This window comes from Staurois parvus, unplaced genomic scaffold, assembly GCF_062004578.1.
Source record: "Staurois parvus isolate SC_StPar_1 unplaced genomic scaffold, SC_StPar_1.0 ptg000089l, whole genome shotgun sequence".
NCBI classification, from domain to species: domain Eukaryota; kingdom Metazoa; phylum Chordata; class Amphibia; order Anura; family Ranidae; genus Staurois; species Staurois parvus.
Window position 1 is genome coordinate 4,105,150 of NW_028317885.1, and position 19,894 is coordinate 4,125,043.

A 19,894-nucleotide genomic window follows, 5' to 3' on the forward strand; every position below is an offset into this window, starting at 1 on the left:
GGAGGGCAAAGAGGACAGTTTGGGTGTATTGATAATGCAGTTAATTTTCAGAGAAATGGTTGGCTATGTGTGTATATTTATATCTATTATACACACACTAGGGTTCTGTCAGACAGGTGAAAAGCTTACTGTTTTCCGAATCCACAGTGGACCCCTTTTTAGAGGCAGGTATAAAAGTGTCTACTGCCACCTTCGGACACGTTGTTTGCTCAATTGCAAATTTTACAGGGTACAGAGAAACAACTGGGAGCCAAACATATGGCTTGTGATTGTGGCGCAGCCCCATTGATCTCAATGGGAGTGTATCAAAAGTGAAAAATTCTACAGCTGCGAAGCAAAGCATCACTGCCATTGCATGTGTACAGTCCTGTCAAGCTGTGATGTCAGAATTTGAGTGGGAAGCAAAACTGCAGCTACCTCCTACTATCTGTCTACCCCCGTGAGTAGTAAGACCTGCCACAGCCTACCACGACGCGGCCTGACCCGAGACCTGCCACAGCCTACCACAACGCGGCCTGACCTGGACCTGCCACAGCCTACCACGATGCGGCCTGACCAGAGACCTGCCACAGCCTACCACAACACTACCTGACCCGGACCTGAGGCCCTTCTGTCCACCCCCCGTGAGTACAGCCAACATTCAATTCCTCACCGCCCCAAGTCAAATTTCACCTTACAATCTAGAACTTACACAAATTGGAACTTGTAGCTTGATCCAACTATGCTACTACTCCTCTACACCCGCACCGGGTGCCATAGATCCCATGGGGCCAGCACCACCCTTGGCCACACGACACGTAACTGAACTCTACCGAACTTAAGCACGAGAACTCTAGCTGCAAGAAGGCACAACTACAGAAGACTCCACAGCACATTGGTCCATCTGCAATCAAGCACCCGAGGAAACTTCTCCACACCTGACCCCCACTCCGTTTACCTTTGGAAATGCCTCCTCTACTCCCCCTTTTCAGATTCCTCTCCTGCGTCCCCAAAATCTCTTTTCTCTGTCCCTATGCTCCACCCAAACAACTGTACATCTCGCCTTCACTGCTTCCATCTCCCTACTACTGCTCTCATCACCTCTTCCTGATACTGCACTCTCCTGCTGATCCGAACACCAGAACTGGAAGACATACGCGCTCATATACATCCCGCTCCCATGCCACCTTTCTCACCCTTCTCCTAACCTCCGGGGATCTCTCCCCGAACCCTGGTCCTCCACTACCTCGCCCAAACACAAGACATCCTCTCTCTTCCGTAAACTGCCGCAACCCCCTCAATCTTATATCTGTCCCCCTGCTCCCCAAAACCACCCTCCCGTTCCCATGCGCACTCTGGAACGCCTGCTCGGTCTGCAACAAGCTCACCTCCATCCATGACCTCTTTGTCTCCCGCTCCCTTAACCTCCTAGCGATCACCGAAACCTGGGTCCAAGCAACAGACTCTGCCTCCCCCGCAGCACTCTACTATGGAGGTCTCATCTGGACCCACTCACCCAGACCCAGTGGTCGGAAAGGTGGTGGGGTTAGTTTGCTCCTGTCACCACTGAGCACCTTCCAAGTCCTCCCTAACCCTCCCTCTCTATCCTTCTCCTCCTTCGAGACCCATTGCATCCGGCTATTCTCTCCAATCTGAGGATTGCAGTGATCTATCGCCCTCCTGGACCGCTTTGACGACTTCACCGCCTGGCTACCCTTCTTTCTATCCTCTGAGCTACCCACAATAATTCTTGGAGACTTCAACATCAATAACATTCTTGACCTTGTCTTCTCTCACCTTTGCACTCCCTGCAACCTCACAGACACCCCCTTTCCTCTCTCCGATCACAACCTCATCACCTTCTCCGTCTCCTCATCCTCAAACACCTATCTCTCCAAACAGCAAACAATTACCAGCAGAAACCTCCGGAACTGGAACCCTGCAACTGACCAACTTTACGACAACATCCATCCCCTGTCCTGCCCTGACCTGGCCACTACTGTCTACAACTCGCTTTCAGCCGTTCTAGACTCGCTCGCACCCCCAACAACACGAAGCATTAGGCCCCGACCGCTACAACCCTGGCAGACCGACCACACCAGAAACCGCAAGCGACAGTCATGCACTGGAGCGACTATGGCGTAAAACCAAATCCCAACAAGCGTTCACCCGCTATAAATCTGCCTTAACATACACTTCCTCCCTTCACGCTGCCAAACAAGCCTACTTTATTACCCTCATTAATTCCTTCTCCTTCAGTACTCGCCGGCTCTTCTCCACTTTTAACTCTACTTTCTCCACCTTCACCCAGTACTTCATATACCGCCCACGAGATTGCCAACCACTTCAAAAACAAGATTGACGCAATTCGTAGGGACTTCGCCACTGCTCAGACATCCACCCCACTTAACACTCCTCACACAATAACCCCCTCAACACTTTGCTCTCTTGACCTCATTACCATCTAAGAGGTCACTAAGATTTTCTCCAAAGCCCGCCTCACCATCTGCCCCCTGGACCCTGTCCCCTCACAACTCCTGCGGTCCCCCTCCTCTTCCACCCTATGCTCCCTCATTCACATCTGCAATCTTTCTCTCTCCACCGGTACCTTCCCCTCCCCTCTAAAGCACGCGCACATCACTCCCATACTTAAGAAATCCCCCCTGGACCCCTCTGACCTGAACAACCTAAGACCTATCTCCCTACTGCCATTTACCTCTAAACTCCTAGAACGCTTAGTCTACAATCGCCTGAGCTCCCATCTCACCAACAACCACCTTCTTGACCCTTTACAGTCCGGCTTCCACCCCCTTCACTCCACCGAAACTGCCCTACTCAAACTCACCAATGACCTACTAACTGCCAAAACCAGTGGCCACTATACTATACTCCTACTACTTGACCTCTCTGCAGCTTTTGACACGGTTGACCACCCCCTCCTCCTCAAAAAACTCACTCTTGGCCTCAGAGACTCCGCTCTCTCCTGGTTCTCCTTTCTATCGCAGCGCTCCTTCAGTGTTACCTATAACGCTGTCACCTCCCCTTCACTCCCTCTTTCTGTAGGGGTCCCTCAAGGTTCTGTCCTTGGGCCCCTTCTCTTTTCCATCTACACCTCCTCCCTTGGTCACCTGATAAACTCCCACAGCTTCAACTACCATCTCTATGCCGACTACACACAAATCTATCTCTCTACCCCTCACCTCACCCCCTCAGTCTCCAATTGTATCACCAGCCTACTAAGTGACATATCGGACTGGATGTCACTCCACTTCCTCAAATTCAACCTTTCCAAAACTGAGCTTCTAGTATTCCCCCCAGCCCATGCTCGTCTGCAGGATTTCTCAAGGGCTTCACCCATCCTCTGGAACTCCCTACCCCAAGCTATCGCCTACTCTGCTCACTTTTAGGCGCACTCTGAAAACCCATCTCTTCAGGGAAGCCTACCCCGACCCCAGCTAATACTGGAATCCCCTACTCCTCCTACCACTCCATCCCCTACAGCTCTTGTACCACTATCCCCTCCCTCCTAGATTGCAAGCTCCAAGGAGCAGGGCCCTCTAATCCCTCTTGTATTGAACTGTATTGTTACTGTATTGTCTCCCACTATAATGTAAAGTGCTGAGCAAACTGTCGGCGCTATACAAATCCTGTATAATAAAAATAATAATAATAAATAATTATAATAATAATAATAATAACCTCCACCCAGCCTAGAGTGTGAAAGCTCTCTGTGGGGCAAATTTATATAGCAGTGAATGTGACATTCACTGCAGGTGAATCAATCTAATGCATCAGGAAGATTCACCTGTAATGACTGTTTGGTCAATGTCACATTCACGGTTTTTATAAATAAACCCCATATATATGTGTAGTATACAGTTGTGTTCAAACGTTTGCATAATCTGGCAGAAATCATGACATTTTGGCATATTGAAAATGTAACTAATCAAGCCATGTCATTTATTTAAGGAAAGTGATCATGTGAAGCCATTTATTATCACATAGTTGTTTGGATCCTTTTTAAATCATAATTATCTCATTATTTCGGGTACTTATATAGCGCCATCAATTTATGCAGCGCTTTACATATATATTGTACATTCACATCAGTACCCAACTCTCACCCTAGGTTCACACCTAAGCATTTTCCGCAGTGTTTTGCGTTTTGCAGAAACTCACTACAGTCCATTTAACATGATTTCCTCTGGGACATGTTCACATCTCCGTGTTTTCACCGGGTGCATTTTTTGGAAAGGGTCAGGGACTTTTTTTTTTTTTAAAAACACAAAAAGTTGCGTTTTTGGTTCTGTAGACTTCAATGGAAACGCTGCAGAAAAGCATGTATTGCATTTTTGCTGTGCTTTTGATGCGTTTAAATCTGCCTAACAAGAAAAAAAAAAAAACACAAAAAATGCAGCAAAAACATGTGCAAAAATGCATTGCAATGCAGAAACGGGTCAAAACGCAAACTGCATAGGTGTGAACCTAGCCTCAAGGGGCATACAATCTAAAGTTCCTAACTCACATTCTTACATACACTAGGGCCAATTTAAACAGGATCCAATTAACCTACCAGCATGTCTTTGGAGTGTGGGAGGAAACTGGAGTACCCAGAGGAAACCCATGCAGGCACAGGGCGAGCATGCAAACTCCAGGCAGGTGGTGCCATGGTTGGGATTCAAACCAACGACCCTAGTACTGCCAGGCAGAAGTGCTAATGATTTAGTCACTGATATGATCACTATCCTTGAATAAAAGACTTTTTGGCATGATCAGCCATATTTTCAATATAACTGCCAAAGTTTCACAATTTCTGCCAGGGTATGCACACTTTTGAGCAAAACTGTATGTGCCTTTTAGGGGAATATTCATCTGACATTTGTCTGCTGCGATCACACTCTTAAATAAAAGATCCCCATCTTCTATGACAGAAGAAAGTATCGTGCTGTTTCTGTACCTAGGAACCAGAGGGAATTTGATGTCATTTTCTATTTAATGCCTTTGCTATATGCATTCAGATTTTCCTTGGAGAGGCATTTTGATGGGGTAAAGGAAAAAAAAGACATCATAATAAGTATTCTATTTGTAGCAAGTTTCAGTCCGCTGATCTTTGAGGATTGAAGTGGGGGATGAGAGCATATATTGTGATGGTTTTGGGGAATATCAGCAATGTGTATAAATCATATTGTGCTCCTTCCTCATTATCAGATCCACAATACCCTGCGCTAGAACGATCAGCTCTTCGATATCCTCTGCAGAATGCAGTGCAGGTTGTGTGCCATGTGTAAGACCCCAGGGAGATTAAAGAGCTGACCACAACTACTGTAAGTGCTCTTGGGCAAGTACTGTGAAGCTGCAGAATGGAAGATCGGGGACATTGAGACAAGTATTATTTACTTTCTACATATCCATCTCTTCAGAGATCCAGATTGCTGCATGACTTTCCTTAACATACCATTACACTCACAAGTAATATTTCAGCTACAGGAAATGTCTCATGGGACAAGTCACCCCCTGACAACTTACATTTCTTCCAGACTTTAGCAGTGAGATTTCCCAGCTGTGCAGTAAAAAGAAAGAAAAAATTGTAATGGCCATGGGCTTGGAGCTTAGTATTTAGAAACTAAATAAGGGAAAACCTGGCTAGACATTTTTTTTTTGAAAAATCCTTTTCTTTTAATTTAAAAATCCAGAGCAGGGGTGGACAAACTGCAGCCCTCCAGCTGTTGTGGAACTACAAGTCCAATCATGCCTCTACCACTGGGAGCTACGGACAGTCTTCCCATCATGCCTATGCTTCTGGGAGTCATGCTTGTAACGGTCAGTCTTCCAGTGCCTTATGGGACATGTAGTTCCACAACAGCTGTAGGGCCACAGTTGCCCACCACTGATCTAGAGAATAACCAGGCATCCCCGTCTCTCTGTAAGCCCTTGCATGGGCAGTGTATTGACAGCTTCAGAGCAGTTAAACTGGAACCTTTACTCATAACTTGGTAAAAAAATACTTGTTCTTTGGTAAGGAACATACAATCACCAGCCACTATATTAGGTACACCTGTTCAATTGTTTGGTAACACAAATTGCTAATCAGCCAATCACATGGCAGTAACTTAAGCATCTAGGAGGTGGTGAAGACGACTTGCGGATATTCAAACTGAGCATCAGAATGGGGAAGAAAGGGGATATTAGTGACTTTGAACATGGCATGGTTGTTGGTGCTAGATGGGCTGATCTGAGTCTACTGGGATTTTCACGCACAACCATCTCTAGGGAAAATCGAGACTCAGACCAGGCAACGTTTTTCCAATCTTCTATTGATCAATTTTGGTAAACCTGTGTTAATTGTAGCCTCTGTTTCCTGTTCTTAGCTGACAGGAGCAGCACCCAGTGTGGTCTTCTGCTGCTGTAGCCCATCTGCTTCATGGTTTGATGTGTGGTGTGTTCAGAGATGGTATTCTGCTTACCTTGGTTGTAACCAGTGGTTGAGTTACTGTTGCCTATCATCTGGAACCAGTCTCTCCATTCTCCTCTGACATAAATAAGGAATTTCCGTCCACACAACTGCCACTCACTGGATTTTTTTCTCTTTTTCAGACCATTCTCTGCAAACCCTAAAGATGGTTGTGCGTGAAAATCCCAGTAGATCAGCAGTTTACTTAGCCCGTCTGGCCCCAACAACCATGTCACATTCAAAGTCACTTAAATCCCTTCTTCACCACGTCTAGATACCTAAATGCATTAAGGTGCTGCCATGTGATTGGCTGATTAGCAGTTTGTGTTACCAAGCAATTGAACAGGTGTACCTAATAAAGTGGCAGGTCAGTGTACATTCCACTATAATCATTATGCTAAAGCCCACAGTCCCTGAACAGCAGTAAATCAAAGCAGAACTAAACCCATCAATTTAGCCATTTCAAAAAACAGTTACATTCCTAAAATGCACGGACTGCCAACTATCACATTTGCTTATGAACAAATGATCAAATCAAATGTTTGGTGTTATAACTGATCACAAGTGCAGCACCATGGCAGCTGCATATTAAACAGAAGCAGCTTCCTTGGCTGTAAAGGATAGGAGGGTTTAATCCCACTTTAAAGCCGGCCATACATGGGTCGAATTCCGAAAGAAAATTCTAAGAATTTTCATACTCATTTTGCAGCATTAGTAGGCCACAGCAGCAGCCAATTTTTGAGCGACCATCGAATTCAAGTGATCGGGTATGTTGGAACTTTTTTGAAAAAAAAAAAAAAAACAGACAATCGTACGAGAAATGTAATTGAAAAAGAAATGAGCATGAGCTGTGACCTGGAAAGAAAATAATTCTTGGCCACGAAAATGCTTTTCTGTAGCAAGAGGAGGTGAAATTAAAAGGCTTGGTTGGTCAAATTTCGAAATCAATGGTGGCACCATCGGATTTCAAAACTCACAAAATTTCCGATATTCTAAAGAAAATTAATTCGGAATTGAACCCATGTATGGCCTGCATAGGGCCATCAGCAGATTGGCATCTAAAATTCGGCACAGTGCCTAAAAATAGAGAATGTGCAGAGCAGGGTGAGAGTATTACTGGATTTTAAACAGTGTAGGCACTTATACCTGCAAAAGGGGCCGGCCCGAAGTGACCCAGAAGGACTTAAAGTTGTTGAAAAGGCTCAAGGTTTTTTACCCTCATCCATTCTATGCATAAAGGTAAAAAAAACAGAACAAAAAACACACCTGTGTGCAGCAGTCCCGTAGTCCCCCTAATACTTACCCAAGCTCCATCACAATCCATTTATATGCAAAAGGAACCTCAGCTGTCCTCGGTCTCTGCCTCCTCACTGGCAGAGACATCAGTGGGAACCAATGGCTCCCACTGCTGTCAATCACAGCCAGTAAACCAATGAGTAGCTAGAGGGTGCAGCGTCAAGCCACAGCTCCATGTGTGATTGGACACATGGAGCAGCAGCTCGGGAGCACGCATGCTCATGTGCCCCTATAGTAAGCTGCTTGCTATGGGGGCACCCGACAGAAAGCAGGAGCCAGGGGACCCAAGAAGAGGAGCATCCAGGCTGCTCTGTGCAAAACCACTGCACAGAGCAGGTAAAGATAACATGTTTATTAAAAAAATAAAAAAATAAAAAAAGAAGAAAAAAAAGGAGAGGAAGGAGGAGGACTGAACCTTTTTTGTCACTTTAATTTTCTGACTAAAGTTCCACTTTAAGTAGTGGATCTTACTATATCTAAGCTTACTGGCCTTGGTACATTTGGTCAAAAGCCAGTTTAGAACTATTGGCAGTGTGGGGATATTCAAGAACAGGAACAAGCCAAAAAGTTGAATATGGAGGAGCATGCGATTCACTCCCCTTTTCATTAGGCAGCACTGGTGCTTGGTGATTGGCTTAGGATTGTCACATGACATTTGGTTATGGAGTCGGAGGTAATAACTGCACTTGTCCATCAACAAGTCCCTCTACCACGGTGGCAAATGGGACTTGTAGGCTATTCATTCACAGATCATAGAAAATTACAAAATTGACAGAAGCCATCCATAGTCATGTAAGGGGGAGGAGGACTTGGCACCATGGTAATAAGGTGGACTAAGCCTATAATCACAGTCTCCTTTCATTGCTCCTGACAGCTGAATGGCAGAGCATTAAAGCAGATCTGCAGCCAGAAAAATAAATACTGCCCCTCTCCACCCCCCCTCCCCCCTTCCAAATAAATGTGCAAGCTATATTATTTTTTTCAGCTATTTAAATATGATGTTACAGCAGCAGTAAAGTGGCCACCCCTTCCTACCCTCTTTTCTAGAATTGTGTTGTGGTAAGTGTATGGTCCCCAGGTTGGAGAGAAGGAGGCAGCTGAAAGTGTATTACCCATTCAGGTTATGAAGATTTACGATTGCTGCACTGAAGGGAGGAAGACATGCAAGAGGAGATGATACACCCTACTGTACTATATGCAAGTAAAAAGCAAAAAACCCATAACATAAATTAGAGGTTTGTTCTAAAGAGAACCTGTTACTTTGGCCTTCAGAAGTTAAACAGAGATTTCCTTTAAGGCTGGGTTCACATCTATGTGTTTTAATGTGTTTGCAGGTCCATAAAAATGCACTACAATCCATTTAACCTTATTTCCTATGGGTCCTGTTCACATCTATTCAGTTTCCTTGTCAAGCACCTGTGGTAGTGAGTAAATTGCCAACTTGGGGTTCCCCAGGGTGCAGAGTCTAATCCCCAGCCTCATTCCTCACCAGAGCACCTGATGGTGGGGATGGACTTGCAGCAAGCTGGAACCAGGTCACGGCACCCAGGTATGCCCAGCTGAGGATGCAGAGATCAGTCGTGTGCAGAGTACAAACATCAGGAGACAAAAAGGAAATCCAGGAGATAAGCCAAGGTCAGGACAGGCAGCAAGCAAGCACAGAAGATAAACAAAGCCGGGGTCGGTACAAAAGTAGCCAGGCACAGGATGCACAAGTAACAAGTGAATGGGAGCTTAGAGAACTGTGAATTTGCTAAGGCAATGTGGCCTAAATAAGCATGTCTTATATAGGCAAGAAAACTTGGAGGTGGGTCAGAAAGTGATGGAAGGGAAGGAAATAAAAGCCCACAGAATAGCAGGCAACACCAAAGGCGAGCACAGCTAACCACACATGTGAAAGGAATCAGGGTAGGAAAAAAACACTGCATCAAGGAGGTAAGAATACACAAGCAGGAAACTGCAGGCTAACATGACATTCCTGCAAAAGTAAAAAGTAGCAAGTAAACTGCCCGGTAATGCTATTACTAGGCTGCAGCTAGAGGGAGCTCTAATGATCTGTAGTGTGACTTCAGGAGACTATACCAACAAGCTCATATTAAACTCAGAATCAACTGATCAATATGTGTTTTTCGGTCTCCTCTGTAAGTACATCTTAGTCACATTTGGTTCATGCTACCTTTCAGTTTTGTGTTTGTATTCGAGAATTACCATTACTAACATAGGATACTAAACAGCGAAAACCTAGTGTCAGGACAAATTGATGCTCTTTTCCATATGGTCTGTGCTGCCACTATGAAGAAAGTAATTATCTGTATAATGTGATCAATTTCTAATCAATTAAACACAGAATGCAAGTGAGCAACATGGGTTTTCTGTCCCCCGTGCAACACCACATACAGTCCAGTGGTTTTTTTCCCTGCATCAAAAACACATGGATAGTAGGTTATATGTTTTCCAGTGGCATAGTTCACACCAGTGTGGTCAATTCCAGTGTGTTCCAGAAAAAAAAAAAAAGGAAAGTGGAACACACTTCATTTTTTCTGCACTGAACTGTACTGTAACATGGTAAAACAAATTAAAAAAATGCACCGCAAGGCATGTAAATGCACTGGAACGCACAGGACTTTAAAAAGTTGAAGAAAAAAAAAAGGGAGGGGAAAAATGCACCAGATTGCATCTAACACACCGGAACGAATCAAAGCTGTACATACAGAAACACATCCCAACTGTGTTTCAATGGTGTGAACCGGCCCCAAATACAGATACTGTAGGCAGCATCTTTGTCATACCTCACAATCAGATCACTGATAATCCTGTAACACAATGCGTTTTTTGGAAAGGTGCAGGGACTTTATTTTTTTTTTACTACATGAAACACGTTGCATTTTTGGCTCCATACACTTCAATGGAATTGCAGGATATCCTGCATGACAACAGACATCTTCTAGTAATATCTACACTTCCCAAAAATTCCAAATGCATTACAAATGTATCAAAACGTACTGAAAACATACCAACCGTACATGGATAGCTGTGAACCTAGCCATAATACAAAATATGAGTCTTATTTTACAATAAAGTATATGCACTATTGGGCCAGCCCTTCAAATCATTGGATTCAGGTGTTCCAATCTTCTCCATGGCCACAGGTGTATAAAATCTAGCACCTAGGCATGCAGACTGTTTCTACAAACATTTGTGAAAGAATGGGTCACTCTCAGGAGCTCATGAATTCAAGTGTGGTACCGTGATAGGTTGTCACCTGTGCAATAACTCCTAAATATTCCACAGTCAACTGTTAGCAGTTGCTTCCACTTTCTTATAATACCACTAACAGAAGCAACTCAGCCACAAAGTGCTAGGCCATGTAAAAAGGACAGAGCGGTGTCAGCGCATGCTGAAGCGCACAATGCTCAGATGTTGCCAACTGTCTGCAGAGTCAATAGCCAAAGACCTCCAAACTTCATGTGGCCTTCAGATTAGCACAACAGTGCATGGAGAACTTCATGGAATGGGTTTGCATGGCCGAGCAGCTGCATCCAAGCCTTACATCACCAAGTGCAATGCAAAGTGTCGGATGCAGTGGTGTAAAGCACACCGCCACTGGACTCTAGAGCAGTGGAGACGTGTTCTCTGGAATGATGAATCTGGCTTCTCTGTCTGGCAATCCGATGGATGTGTCTGGGTTTGGCAGTTGCCAGGAAAACTGTACTTGCCTGACTGCATTGTGCCAAGTGTGAAGTTTGGTGGAGGGGGGAATATGGTGTGGAGTTGTTTTTCAAGGGTTGGGCTTGGCCCCTTAGTTCCAGTGAAGGGAACTCTTAGAAGGTGTCAGCATACCAAGACATTTTGGATAATTTCATGCTCCCAACTTTGTAGGAACAGTTTGGGGATGGCCCCTTCCTGTTCCAACATGACTGCGCACCATTGCAGAAAGCAAGGTCCATAAAGACATGGATGAGAGATTTTGGGGTGGAGGAACTTGACTGGCCTGCACAGAGTCCTGACCTCAACCCAACAGAACACTTTTGGAATGAACTAGAGCGGAGACTGCGAGCTAGGCCTTCTTGTCTGACATCAGTTCCTGACTACACAAATGTGCTTCTGGAAAAATTGGCTACAGCTGAGGGCCAATCAGAATAGACTAGGGTAGGACATGCAGTCCTGGAAGATTGGTGGCCCCATTGTTGGCTTCTGGGAGCAGACTACAGCCCCTAGCATGCACTCTGCTGGGAGGAGAAAAAGCCTGCAGCCCAGGAAAAAGCTGAGGGAGGGAATGCTACCGGAGAAAGAAGAAAAAAGAAACAGAAAATAAACAAAAACGCTGCCCAGCAGCACCAGAGAGAGAGACGCACTTTCCAGCACCACTAGAGGACATTAGAGTACCCCCCTATTCCCTCTTGTACTCATAAATCACACATTCTGCAAAGAAGGCAGCTCCTCCTTCCTCTCTCCAGTCTTGTGATAAGGGAGAATAGAGAGGAAGGACAGCTTGTCTTCATTTCTTAGCAAGTCCTATGCCGAGACTGAGGTGAGCCCTCAGTTTTGGCTCTATTACCCCCTGCAGGCTGGAGGGAGAACGCCTAATCCTCTCTCCATCAATGTTAGGAAGCCACAGTCTGGTCGGAATAATGTGCCCAGTTTTCAGGCGGACTGAACACCAGACACATGATTCAAAACTCGGACTCTCAAGGTGAATGACATACAGGTGTCAACCCTACTGCTGGTCAATTCACAAAGCACAATATGACTTGTGCATGCCCAGTGGGGAGTCGGCTGTGGTGGAATTCACAGCTGGATTCCCAGATGCAAGATGATGGCGCCGGAGACCCTAAGATTAGCAAAGAATTGTCCTGGCTGAGGACAGCACTGTATCCCTGGATTGGTAAATGTTTAATAAAAGTCAGCAGCAGTATTGGTAGCTGCTGACTTTTAATTTTGTTTTGCAGACAGACAGAAGATCCTCCAAGTTGTCTTAAGTTGCCTTCATACATTACTCATGTAAAGGGTGGATTTACTTAAGCAATTCATTTCTATCCAGATTGACCCTAGTAGTTCAGAAATCTAAAGGATATTGCCTATTCAGATTGTAACCTTTAGTTTAACTCCTGGGCATTTAAAAAAAAAAAATAACTAAAAAAAGGCAAAAACTTTTATTTTAGTTTTGGATAGAATGGAACACCTAATAGTAGTGGTACACCGAAATGAAAATTCTGGACCGAAACTTTAGGATGCATCTAGCCGGAAATCAAAGTGGACAGTTTTATAATAATAATAATAATTGTATTATATTAGATTGTTTAATTAAGATTATGAATTTAAATGAATATGAATTAAAACAATTAAATCCAGTAATGTAAAATAACTTATTGAAAAACACAAAAATTGGACAGAAAATAAAGTGTATAAAATTAAAAAAAAAAAAAAAATTTAAATAGAGAGGTTTTTTTTAGCATTGAAGTCAGTGGGACACGATTTTGCATTGATGTCAGTTTTTTTTTTTTCTATCGGCAAAAACGCCAAATAACCCTATTTTCGATAATTTTTGGCAGCCGACATATTGGTGCATCACTACCCATTAGGTTTTTGATTGCGGTCTGTGCCCCATTAGGGAGTCACCCTCTATATTTGTACTGTTTTCGATTACCATTGAAAGTTAAAGTAAAAGAAAACCCCATATTTTTGGTTGGTGCCAGAACAAGGGGGGACAGAGGGAAAACCTTCCAATGAGGACACTCATAGTTCTGAAGACCTGGGAGTATCTACGAATTCCCTATGGACCCCTATTCCCAAAGAATTTAAGGATTTCCTATCACTTCCTGTTTGGGACAGAAAGTGAAGGTAAATGTCCCCAGTGGGACACACATGGCAAAAAAAAAAAAAAAAAAAAAAATCTGGTAGGGGTTGTCCTTTATGCCATAAAAAAAATAATTAGAAGAAAATTTTTTCTATACATGTGACATAAAAGGCAGTAAAAAAAAAAAGAAAAAAATGGAAATAATTTTCCCCATACCTACCCACTATGGTCACCATCCAGACTAGAATGTAAGTTACTCCAGAGATCCAAACAGCTGACATAATAAATGTCAGAACGAACCAATTATGCCAAGATTTTCTTCTGCAGTCAGGAATAGTCAGGTAGAGCAGTGTAATGACTGGCAATGAGAGAACCCACAGAATTCTTTTCAAATCTTCGTCAGGCATTGCAAACACACTTGGAGGATCTGTTATATAAGAGAACAATAAATGCATGTAACAAAAGAAGCTCAAACAGCCACAGTGACATCTGTCAGAAAAGGAACAGAAACCCTCTGGAGACAAAGATTGTAACTATCAATTAAGGCTTTCCAGGGGAAGTCTTGATTCCTTCCATGGGAACCCTATAAAGTAAGAAGGCTGATTTAGCAGCAGTCAAAAATCTATGTTTCTTTGTCATCATGGTTCATGGTTGTAAAGTTCTATATCCATTTTGCTGCACTAAAATACATCTTTAAAGATTTGCTCTCCTGTGGCTGGCAGACCTGTCATACTGCTTTAAAATATGTGGGTTCAATAGCAGCCATACCTTTGATTTAGAACATACCAAGGTTTTATATGGATTTTTAATCTACATTATTGTGAAGGACAATGCTGGAGAGCTGATCTGTACCATCAGCTCTCAAGATATTTTTAGTATGAGAAAGGCAGAAGCACACAGTGACTGACACCAACCTAAGTGCACAATTCCTAGATTATGGGGGGTTCCTCCTTACAATGAATTGGATATTTGTTAAACAGAAGTTTGTCAAAATTATTATTTTTTTTTTTTTTTTTAAGTTGAGGAGTTCCAGGCTCCCCCAAAAAATTTCAAATGACAAAACTACAAGTACTGTAGCTGCTGACTTTCAATATAAGGACACTTAGCTGTCCATGGATCCAGTGACATCCACACCTGGGCTAGTTCTGCACTAGCCTCTGGGTTCTCGACGCCGGCATAGCAAGTAAGGGAAACTGGAACAGCTTCACCTTGTGAATGGCCCCACAGTCTTCTGGGACCTGTGAAGTGTCCCAGAACACTGTGGAGGGAAGGAGAGGGGCTGAACTTCTGGCTCAGTGCACCGCAGCGCACCGAGCTGGAAGAGGGAGCGGGTTCCTGTCAAAACCAGTGTCACATGTGGCAGGGGAAGGGGGGAGCAAACAAGCAGAGCTTCCCCTTATGGGTGGAGCTCCTCTTTAACCGCCTCCCACCCACCACATAAGGAAATGATGGGCTCAAGGTGGTTCTCGTGTTCTGGGAGGAAGTCATATGACGTCCTTCCACTCTAGGCATGCAGCGCAGTGATCAGTGGTGCGCCGTGTCCCTGGGACACAGCAGATCACCGATCAGCAGAAAAAGCAGATGACTTTGGCTCTGTCATGTGATCAGCTGTGTCCAATCACAGCTGATTACATGTAAATAAGGAAAGGCTTATGGACAGTTCTCTCTTCACGAGCTGTTAGCATGACTCAGAGGGGGACATCTACATTGATCATCAGGGCACTGATGATCAGTGCCCTGATTATCAGTGCTCTCCCATCAGTGCCACCTGTCATTGCCCATGAATGCCACCTGCCAGTGCCCATCAATGCCACATGTGCCCATATGAGATGCCTCAGTGCCAACTATCAGTGCCAGTCAGTGCCACCTATGAGTGGCACCAATCAGTGCCACCTATCAGTGCTGTATATGAATACTGCCTTTCAGTGATGTCTGTGAATGCCCATCAGTGCAGCCTATCAGTGCCCATCACTGCAGCCTCAGTGCACATCAGTGAAGGAGAAAAATTACTCATTTACAAAATTTTATAACAGAGAAAAATCCAAAAATTTTCAGTTTTTGGTTTATTTATCAAAAAATGAAAAATTCATATGGGTAAAATGTTGCACGACTGCGCAATTGTCAAAGTGCGACAGCGCTGAAAGCTGTAAATTGGCCTGGGCAGGAAGGGGGTGAAAGTACCTGGTAGGTAAGTGCCTAAGGACTATAATAACGAAGACCAACTAATTACATTAAAGCAGCATTAAACCCAAAAGCATACATTAATTATAGTGCAGCTTAAAAACTCAATGTGATGGCTGCATTCATTTTCTTTAGGCCCTTTCCTGTTTTCACCTGGTGATCTTGCCAGATAAAGCTCTCCTCCAAATGTAGCAGTTTAGAGAGTGTTGAGACAAACCATTTACCACCGACAGGGGTGCTTACTACAATAAGCTTTTATTTATTCATGTTGAAACTTTATCTCAAAAGAAAAAAAAAAAAAAAACTGTTGCTGTAACTGCTTGTGTAAATGCAGTGTGAGCTGGAGTTTGGCTTCAATTTGTTATTGTATCTAAATCTGCTAGCACATCTAACACTCCCCTCCTCCCAGACTGACATTGCTGCTGTGCCCTCTGTGCTCTTTCATCCAGAGTGGAGGCCCTCTAATACAGGAGATGCGTTACTGGCTGGATCACCAGGTGAAAGAGGGAAAGGCCTAAAATAAATTAAAATGAATGCAGCCACCACATCTAATGCTTTGTAAACTACCATGTATTACATTTTTGGTTTGGGTTTAATCCCGCTTCAGGTTTAGTTGAACACCAAAAAAAAAAAAAGCCAGCACAAGGGACAGTACTTACATGTGAAGTGTCCCTCTTGCCTTCGTTTAAATTCATAGTCCTATTACCACCCTCTGAGCTGTAATCGTCTGATGTTGCAGGCAGGGGTTAATATAGTGGCAGGACTATGCCTGCCCATTCTGCCTCTCTCCTCCATTCACAAAAACTGTACTTTTGCTTCCATCAAGGAAAAGCACTCTATGAATAGAGGATGGGAGGATGAATGAAAAGTTTGCTTCCTTCATTAATAGATTTTTTTTTTCAATTGATGGATGCTACAGTACAGCTTCTATGAATGGTGGAAGGAGGGAGCAGAAAGGGTGGGCAAAGTCAGCACAATTCATGGGTGCCTATGACAGGTACAGCCAGTCCTAAACCTCCACAACACTGGAAGATTACAGCTGTGGGGGTATGGGGGAAGGAAGAGCAGATTTCAGATTTTAACGAAGAGACCAGCCAGCAACACAAGGACCAGATTTAAACAGAAGAAGTACAACCCCTGTGCTGATTTTATTTTTTCCTTTTTAATTTGAACTAAACCTAGACGTTTTCATCCAATATTCTATACACACTTATTACCATTTGCTTGGGATAGGATTCTGTTCATGGCAATCAGAGATTGAGAGTTTCTGCTGTTTACATTAATAATCATAGGATTGCTTTGTTAAGACAAAATTTTATGTTAAAAAAAAAAACACCAGTAACCTATATCAGCTAGTTAGAAGTAATCAGTGCTCATCGTCATTGATCTTTGTAATTCGATACTGCATATCCCAACAGTGGTGGTGGTGTTTGGTGATCCAGATTGGGAAATACACAGTATATAGTACGGACTTTCCCCCCTCTGACTGGCACTGTGGCCCTTAAAGTACGCTGACCTTCTGCAGATTTTTACCCATATACCATTAATCGCTTTTAAGTTATTTTGGCTCTGCTGTCTTGGGTTCTTCTTTCACATCACTGATCAATTACTTTTTATCTTTTCCTCCTTGTTCCTTCCCAAATATTAATTTGGATTTTTTTCCCCCCAGGTCTAAAACATGACCAAGCTAAGAGGTTGGCTTCTTATATTCACCATCATACCTGTATGTTCATAGCTGTTGTACAATTCTTTATGAAACATGTTTAATTTCTTATTTTTTCTTTGGGTTTAAATGAAAGGTTCTTTGAATGGTGCCTTGAAGAATGGTAAGCTAAATATGCATTCGAGAGGTAAGAAGAATCAAGATAAAATAGTGTTCTTCTTTAAAGTGATCGTGCATGGCCTCCATACAAAAAGACATCTGGTTTCAACAATGGATTGTCTGCAATTTTAGAAACTACTATCTTAGAATAGTCATCTGATTAGACATACACTATATTGCCAAAAGTATTCTGATTTCTGCCTTTACACACACAACCTTTAATGGCATTCCAGTCTTAGTCTGTAGGGTTCAATATTGAGTTGGCGCACCCTTTGCAGCTATTTCATCTTCAACTCTTCAGGGAAGGTTGTCCAGAAGGGTTAGGAATGTGTCTATGGGAATGTTTGACCATTCTTCCAGAAGCGCATTTGTGAGGTCAGGCACTGATGTCAGACGAGAAGGCCTGGCTCACATTCTCCACTATAATTCATCCCAAAGGTGTTCTATCGGGTTGAGGTCAGGACTCTGGGGTGGAGGAACATGACTGGCCTGAAAAAAGCCAGTCATCCACATCTTTATGGACATTTTGTGCACTGGTGCGCAGTCATGTTTGAACAGAAGGAGCCATCCCCAAACTGTTCCCATAAATTTGGGAGCATGAAATTGTCCAAAATGTCTTGGTATGCTGACGCCTTTAAGAGATCCCTTCACTGCAACTAAGGGGCAAAGCCCAACCCCTGAAAAACAACCCCATGCCATAATCCCCTCTCCACCAAACTTTACCCTTGGCACAATGCAGTCAGGCATGTACCGTTCTCTTGGCAACCGCCAAACCCAGACACATCCATAGGATTGCCAGATAGAGACGCATGATTGGTCACTCCAGAGAACATGTCTCCATTGCTTTAGAGTTCAGTGGCAGCTTGCTTTACACCACTGCATCTGACGTCTTGCATTGTACTTAGTGATGAAGAAGAAACCCATTCCATGAAGCTCTCTACGCACTGTTGTGCTAATCTGAAGGCCACACGAAGTTTGGAGGTATTCAGCTATTGACTCTGCAGACAGTTGGCGACTTCTGCACACTGTGCACTTCAGCATGTGCTGACCCTGCATTTTACGTGGCCTACCACTTAGTGGATGAGTTGCTGTTCCCAGTTGCTTCAACTTTGTTATAATACCACTAACAGTTGATGGTGAAATATTTAGTAGCAAGGAAATTTCATGGATGGACTCATGGATGGACAGGTGGCAGCCTATCACGGTACCACGCTTGAATTCACTGAGCTTCTGAGAGCGACCCATTCTTGCACAAAATGTTTGTAGAAGCAGTCTGCATGCCTAGGTGCTTGATTTTATACACCTGTGGCCATGAAGATGATTGGAACACCTGAATCCAATGATTTGGAGGGGTGTCCCAATACTTTTGATAATATAGTGTATATTTGCCAATGTAAAGGAAGAAAAAAAAAATCACACTTTTCAAAATACAGCCAATACTTACCTTCATAAAGCTCATTAAGTCCATGTAAACTCATTGAGAGCTGAGAATAATCCGAGTCTTCCTGAAAGATACCACTATCTGAGCGGGAATGATGGCGAACTACACGTACGCTCTCCTCTTTCCAACCCAGCAAGGGCTGCTGCTCAGTACCCTCTTCTAATGCCTCCGCAAAACATCTACAGCAAGGACTTAACTTCCTCATCATGTACTGACTAATTCGAATATCAAGGCACAACATCGCAATGTAGAGTGCATACACCAAAAGCAATGAAGCAGATTCATACCTGCAACACAAAGAAAATATGCTTAAAGCCCAAGTTTTGCTAAAATCAAACACAAGCAGCATAAGGAACATAACTTACAGTTAGTATGGTATGTCCTTTGTGCTGATTGCTGTTCTTCGTGAACGGAGAAATCTTCCTCCATGTCGCCTACCTTTGCATCAGCACCCCTTTCCCCATTAACATCAGTAATGTTTTCATACAGGTTCCTTGTAAGTCTCTCCTGCTCGGTGGAAAGCCTTCTCCAGGACATGTGACTACCAAGCCCAGCTTGTGATCAGTTCATTATGGGAATCCGTAAAATTAAAAACTTTGCTATGGAAGTAGTGGGGAATAAAAGGTAGGACACCTGTTCTGCATTACAAGTCTTGAGGCTCTACTACCGGGTCAGAGGAATTTACTGGCCAGTATTGTGTTGCTATTTTTTTGTTTTTGTTTACGGACACAACTTATTTACACAATTTACTATCACACTATATATTCATTTCAGTAGTAGGCTAGGGATAGGGCAAATGAAAGTTATATTGCAGTTATTGAAAATGGTGCCTATGATTCCTGTAATGTGAAATCTGGTAAAGAGATCCCTTTAATCCTTATGCTGATTCACTACCTGCATTTTAACAGCTTTGGCCTCTACTATATA

At 43.5% G+C, this 19,894-nt stretch overlaps 1 protein-coding gene across 2 annotated transcripts in view; it reads right to left on the reverse strand.

The window, feature by feature from the left end:
* Positions 1–19,894, reverse strand: part of SLC24A5 (solute carrier family 24 member 5) — a 53,155-nt gene that overhangs the window by 9,600 nt on the left and 23,661 nt on the right. Inside the window, exons 6-7 of one of the 2 annotated variants that reach the window (XM_089670339.1) lie at positions 18,971–19,254; positions 13,744–13,950 (exon numbers count right to left, since the gene is read on the reverse strand). In XM_089670339.1, the coding sequence (XP_089526465.1) occupies positions 13,744–13,950; positions 18,971–19,254 (491 nt within the window). The remainder of the gene's footprint in view (positions 1–13,743; positions 13,951–18,970; positions 19,255–19,894) is intronic. The other variant, XM_089670340.1, reaches the window with a different exon arrangement.